Source organism: Festucalex cinctus, chromosome 19, assembly GCF_051991245.1.
Source record: "Festucalex cinctus isolate MCC-2025b chromosome 19, RoL_Fcin_1.0, whole genome shotgun sequence".
NCBI lineage: Eukaryota > Metazoa > Chordata > Actinopteri > Syngnathiformes > Syngnathidae > Festucalex > Festucalex cinctus.
Window position 1 is genome coordinate 21,268,430 of NC_135429.1, and position 6,640 is coordinate 21,275,069.

General features: G+C 40.5%; 1 protein-coding gene across 3 annotated transcripts in view; it reads left to right on the top strand.

Annotated features, from left to right (window-relative positions):
• Positions 1–3,327, top strand: part of sf3a3 (splicing factor 3a, subunit 3) — a 91,727-nt gene extending 88,400 nt beyond the window's left edge. For 2 of the 3 annotated variants that reach the window (XM_077506246.1, XM_077506245.1), the window contains 3 exons: positions 973–1,063; positions 2,984–3,039; positions 3,124–3,327. In XM_077506246.1, coding sequence (XP_077362372.1) covers positions 973–1,063; positions 2,984–3,039; positions 3,124–3,201 — 225 coding nt within the window. In that variant the 3' untranslated portion in view covers positions 3,202–3,327. The other variant, XM_077506247.1, reaches the window with a different exon arrangement.
• The last annotated feature ends 3,313 nt before the right edge of the window (positions 3,328–6,640 follow it).

The window sequence follows — 6,640 nt, forward strand, 5'->3', positions numbered from 1 at the left end:
TAACTCGGGAATTCAAATGCACTTGCCTTGAATTCTTTGTACAAGTCTGGATGTCCATGTTTCGCTAAGTTGGATGTGTCCCCCCCCCCTTTCGTCTGGAAACTGTTTCGGCATATTTTGCATATAAGGATCGATTATTAATCCCTGCGCATCAACCTCAAATCCAAAGTACTTCCATACGCGACTTTTGGTGTTTTTCTTCTCAACTAATTGAGGGGCCGCTGCAGTTGAAGACGACGCAGATGTGCGGGCTACTGGCATGTTGCACGCATTGACTTGCTCTACTTCCTTATTGTCGCAGCGGGAGGGTAGTCACGTGACGTCATTAGACGTTACGTGGGTTGCCAGATCACCGCTCATTTTCACCCCCAAGCTTACATGAAGTGAGCTTGTGTGAGTGAGTGATTTTATAAAAGAAAAACAAACCCAAAACAACACAAAAGACGCGGCCAACGGTACTTCGGGTATTGTTGAAAAAGGCAGTACCGTCACAATTTCAGAATCTTGGCATCGACGGTACCCAAGTATCGGTTCTTGTGACAACCCAAGTAGAAACGTAGATCAACCTTCGCCTTTCGACTCAGCTCCTTCTTCACCACAACGGACCGATACAGGGTCCGCATCACTGCAGATGCTGCACCGATCTGCCTGTCGATCTTGCGCTCTATCCTGCCCTCACTCGTGAACAAGACCCCTTCTTACATCAAATCTGTCCTAAATTCCATTTCAGGTTTTCATGAGCTCCATTCTTGGTTACGCTTACTCCAAGACTCCATAGTCTTGAACCAACTAAGACAAATTTAAACCACGCTCATGCAAGCCACTTAAATTACCGAGCTTTAGTAAACCTACTTAGGCCTAGTCCTGGCTTGATATAATCCTTGTCTGTAAAACCAGGCCTATATATTTTGGCTGTATGATTTGGCCGTACTTTGCCCTGATCTAACGGATGTGTATTTGTGTTCTGGTTAGGAATGGAGGCATGCCCATGGTATGCGCTGTCTTGGAATCCCCAACACTGCACACTTTGCTAATGTCACACAGATTGAGGATGCTGTCTCTTGTAAGTGCCATCTTGGAACACCTGGGTTTTTACAATGTACTGAAAAGTCAGGAACCAAGTTAGTTCAGAAATGAGTAATTCGTACCTGTGCACTTTACAGTACATCAGGGTATCTGGAAAGTATTCAATTCTTCACCTTTTCCCATTTTAGGCTACAAAATGGCTGAAGTTATTTTCCCCCTCACCTCTAAATGTAATACCCCATGATGACAAAGTAATTTTTTTGTCATTTTAAAATTATTAATATAAAAATTGTATCTAGAATAATTTTTTAAAATGAGCTCAGGTCCTTGCTTTTATCACATCATCACTGACATTATCTTAATCTTATTTCATGTCAATCCTTACAGAGAATGGGGGGAGGGGCATTTACAGTGGCAGTGTGGCAGTTCCTCTCGATGCAGCCAGCCTGCGAGCCTCCAAAAGGGGACTGTGAAAAGCTCTACATCCATAAACCGTGATCTATTTATTTATTTTTATTTATTTTTTGGTTAATGGCTCAGTAGCGCCCCCTACAAATCTTTTAACAAAGCAATCTCTGGTAATTTTACAAAAATTCTGAGGCATATGTAACAGCCCAAGACCTACCAAAAAGTCTCTTGGAGCCATATCCCAGCAAGAAATACATTTTTTAATTTCCTCTCATATTTTGCCTCATTTTCCCCCTTCCAAAAAGGCCATAGTTTAGTTTAGTTTAGATTTTTTATTTTATTTTTAAACCCTCGAGAGATTTAACCTGATGGTCTAAACATGCAGGAAAACTCATTAAAATTTTATATTTTGCGGCCCCCTAATTAACATTAAAGTTTAACGATAGCGCGGGTGTTTAGTTGCCCTGGACATTTTGTTCGTGTGTGTTTTGTTAATCATTTATGGGCTACCTTAGCTCAGGCTCACGACTGCTTTTAGCGAAATGTAATTGAAGTGACACCAAATTTGTTTTTTAAATAAATTTGCAAAAATGTCAACTTTTGAAAACACAGTTTTCAATTTAGTTATAAGGCTGTAAAATAACAAAAATGAAGCTCTGTGAATACTTTGAGGTTGCACCTTTGCCGCTTTTTCACTGGACTGGTTCCACACAGTGTCACACTTGGTTGGCCCCGGATGTTTGCATTTCCATTTGACTTTTTTTTTGGGGGCCGAGCAGTAAGAATGGAAACCGCCTTTTAGAACCATCTCGGAGCCGGTTCTCAAGCGCCGGTCATCTAGAGCCGAGTGGGGCCGTGTTGTCACCGTCAAAACATTTTCACAGAATTGTGTAGAACATTTGAATCACTGCAGCAGGGTTCTACATTGACTTTTCTGTGGTGAACTGCCATGTTGTGGTGGCCCTGGCAGAAGTGGCACTGGCCCTGTATATTCATGTTTATATGTTTCAATGGCTACTTAATATTCAATGTCGTTATGCTATTTTGTTTCTTTTATGCAACATAAAATCTAACTGAATATTTAACATTTGACATTTTCTGGGCTTTTTGATTGTTCAAGGTAGTAGGGATGTAACAATGAGCGCAATATCGTGATAGTAAAACTGCCAGAATATCATCGTCGTCATGTTCACGATATATAAATGCAACACATCTGTAAAAAAAAGTCGTTGATTTCCATTCGTGCAGTTCTAGCACCCTCTGGTGGCTAGTTTTTTAGTGCAATTTAATTTTCATTAGGGATGTTGTGGCCCTTCTATGTTTAAAATATGTTAATTGTCATATAATGGGGAACGTAATATGCCTGTGAAGCAAGCCATTATGTGGAGGAACTCAATATGTGCGTGCATGAACAACATAATAAGCATCTGTGAACTTGGGGCTGCCCAACACGGTCACATAGTGGCCCTGGGCCACTGTTAATGCTTTTTTGGATTGTTATCATCAAATGGGTTTGTTATAATAATTTACTTTTTTTGCTCAACACTAGTGTGGGCAAAACTGAAGTACCAAAAGGCCTCAGAACGTTGGCAGCCTGATACAGAGGTAAGACTGGAAAATATTTTGGATAATGTGTTATTTTCCGAAAGTGCGAAAAATTCTCAATTTGTTGATCTTTGTGTTTTTCAGGAAGAGTATGAGGACTCCAGTGGAAATGTGGTCAATAAAAAAACATACGAGGATCTGAAGAGGCAAGGGTTACTGTAGATATTATTTGACCAAAGTATTCAGTTTTTTCTGTATCCTTTTGGATTCTGACCAGCTTTCTGTTGGTTTTTTGTAATTTAGCCATTTTTGATCATCACAATAAAGATCGTACTTTGGTTACTTTAATTTGTTTGTTTGTATTTTTTCCCGTGATTTGAAGTGACGTACGTATTTCAATGGTTGAATTACCTGCATGCTCTAAAATTACCATCATTGAGCTGGCTGGACAGGTCGATGACCAGAGCACCAAGCACAGGGGCCTGGCCGTTCAAGTGGACGGCTGTAATGCCAGACCCTAAGGTGTTGCAGGGGCATTGCCCATGGGTTCGATGGCGGCCACAGGGCTTGTGCCGCCGGCGACGGTGTGAAGCCAAACCTGTGGTCTTAAAAATTATTTTTAATTTCATAGAGTGATTAATATTTTACAAGTAAATATTAAGTTAAGCATATTAATGTTGTAATGTTGGAAAATAAATATGAAAGTAGGAATTAAGATTAGTCAATAAATGTAGATAATTTTTAGGCTGATGGGAGTAGGCCGGCTGTTGTGTCCAGAGCATTTAAGGCGTGGCACCACTTGGTGTCACATTAAAATCAGCCTTGCAGTTAGCAACTACCAAGCAGCACCATGGGACACTCTGGGGTATCACTGACAGATGTGTTGTGATCAGAGTGCAGGGCAAGCTTCCACAAAAATTGAAGAGGCAGCCGGTAAGAGCAACATATATTAGTGTTTGTCTAGCAATGCTAATTGTTTGGGTGTGATTAATTGTTTGAGTTTGAATGTATCCAGGCCTGTTGAATTGACTTGGTGAGAGGCACGGTGTTTACTAGTGCGAGTTTACTATAAGGATGTTGATTGCTGGCTAATTGTTTAATTGTTTGAATTGATATGCTCGGTTTCTAGCCTGCTTTCAGTCGCATGTGGTTAAGAGTTTATTGTGATGATTCTGAAGGAGGAGTTGAATGAGGGCTTAGTTGGTAGCATTGATTTACGTGTATGTTTAGAAGATAAAATGGGAAAAAATAGAAAAAAAACAATAGGAAAAAAAAAAATTTGCAATTAAATAAGTTTAAAACATGATTGAGTTATGTATTAAAAACTAATGTAAATGATTTTTAAAAATTAACTTAATGTGTTTATTGATTGAGTCATTGTATTGATATAAAATGGTTTGTATTGAATATAGAAAATGATAATAGGATGTATTTTGATAAGTCCAGATTGTTTCAATGTGCTTGTAATATTCTGTGTATATTGTTTTCTTGTTTGAAAGGTTTTTCACCTAATGGGCAACCTAATGGTCGACTAATGGTCAATACCTTGAAATTGAAAAATAAAAGGAAGAAAAAGAAAACTTTTGTCATTGAGTGAATCCCAGTTGGAGTCTTCAAGTGGATGCTTGTTTCTCTTTCAAGTTGGAGGCACTGCGCTTGAGTAAAATAACTTGACAGACAGGGTTTGGGTACGTGGCGGCCGCAAGGATTGTGCCACTGGAGCAGGGCTGCGTGACTGTTGCATACAGAATACAACTGGTTCATTCTGGTCACTCGGCCAAATTCTCCACTTTGCCTGTTCTCAACAATTACAAAGGGACACCTGGGTCCATTTGGGGGGCAGCCTAATTTTAGCACCTTTGCTCAGCTCAGCTACATTCCTGCATAATGTCTGTGTAGACAGTTACATCCGAGTGCCAAATGACCCCAGTCCGGTATTTGAAAGGGGAGGAAAAAAATCTTGGGATATTAAGTATGTTAAGGAAAATATAAGCCTTCGTCATTGCTGACTTGTCAGAGTGCGCTGTGGACATAAAAATGTAATTCCCGCTCGAAAGTGACGGCAACATTTTAATAAAAAATAACAGGGCCTGCTCTGCAAAATTCTTTCACCATGATGTTCTTGGAAAAAATAACAGCACAGGGTTTTTCCTGTGTACAAAATTCAGAGGCAGCCACTAGGGATGTCCCGATCTGATCACGTGACCGGAATCGGACATTGTCCCTCAATCAGGACTTGGATAAATATATGAGGTTAGATTTTTTTTAATAACTTCTTTTATAACTCAACAGTTACACATGCTCGTTTCCTGGTTGAGAGGCAGAGGTGACGCGCTCTAGCCATCGCCAAAGTCATAAAAACACAGCATAATATACAATAAACATAAGTGTTTTACAACAACCCTGTATTTATAATTTAATATGTACTAGTTGATACATTTTTAATGATTGTAGTTTAAAAAAAAAAATGCCAAAAATTAATGGCAACTATGTAGTCATACAATTTATTATTTCTAGTCGCTGATCGTCAAATGGCTGCAGTAGGGCGGTCTAATGGTTTCGGTTACCTCAGCGTATAACAATACCTTGCCAATACCAATATCCACTTGCTGCTCGCGACTCATCATTTTTCAAATTTTGTTTCCTACAACATGTCAAGATTGGAGGTGGTGGATGGACCCAATTGCAGAGGCACCGTGGGGAAACAAGGCACACAAACAAAGCATAGTCTCAGTCTGAGACTATGATGAGACAAAACATGACATGATATGGACAAAAAAAAAAAAAAAAAACAGACCACAAAACAACCTAATGGGGACAATGCTTCCACACAGAGGGAAGATACAACACAGACTAAATACACTACACTAACTAGATGCTAACACGGCACACCTGGGGAACACAGCAGGCAGAGGGCACTAATTGGAAACACACACGGAAGGGAAGACACACGCAGGTGGACAAGGTTGACAATAACGAGACTAAGGGAGATAAATCGGACAAAAGTTAACAAATACCCAAAAACTAAACAAAACCCCAACCCCACCGAACTGAAAACATAACACAACACGTAGAGGCCGCTCGCTCCAGACGACACTGGACTACGACAGCAGCTGCGCTTTACGGCAAGCATAGGGCTTAGGGGCGTGCCGTTCCCAGTCTGCGACCTGCAATCAGACCCTACTCGAACAGAGAGCTTCCCGAGGATTTGTGCCGATGACAGCTCATTAATAACCTGGCCAAGCACGTTCTTTTCAGTAAGTAAGGTTGCCCCCAACTTAGTGGATCTTATTCCGTCCCGAGTTGTGTCATTGGAAAACTCCCTCCCCATCCGCTGCATTGTCCTACACTTTTTTTTTTTTTTTTTCCCCCATAGCCTGCAGCCAATCACAGCGCTCCCAGCTGCGTGGTATGTTTGTTTTCAGCCAATAGGACGCAGGAGAAGGGAGGGGGGAATGCGGCGCCGGTGTCCTCCTGCTGCTTTTCATCCCCTCAAAGCAACGATGCTTACGATGATTTGGAACAACCCTCACACGTTCACTTTTCTTGCTTCCTCTTTTCTCATATCACTTTTTTTTTTTTTTTTTATTCCTTGCAACTTTATAACCTTAAAATCTTATTGAATGTTAGATAAGGTGCTCTTTTTCGTTTTTAGATTTTG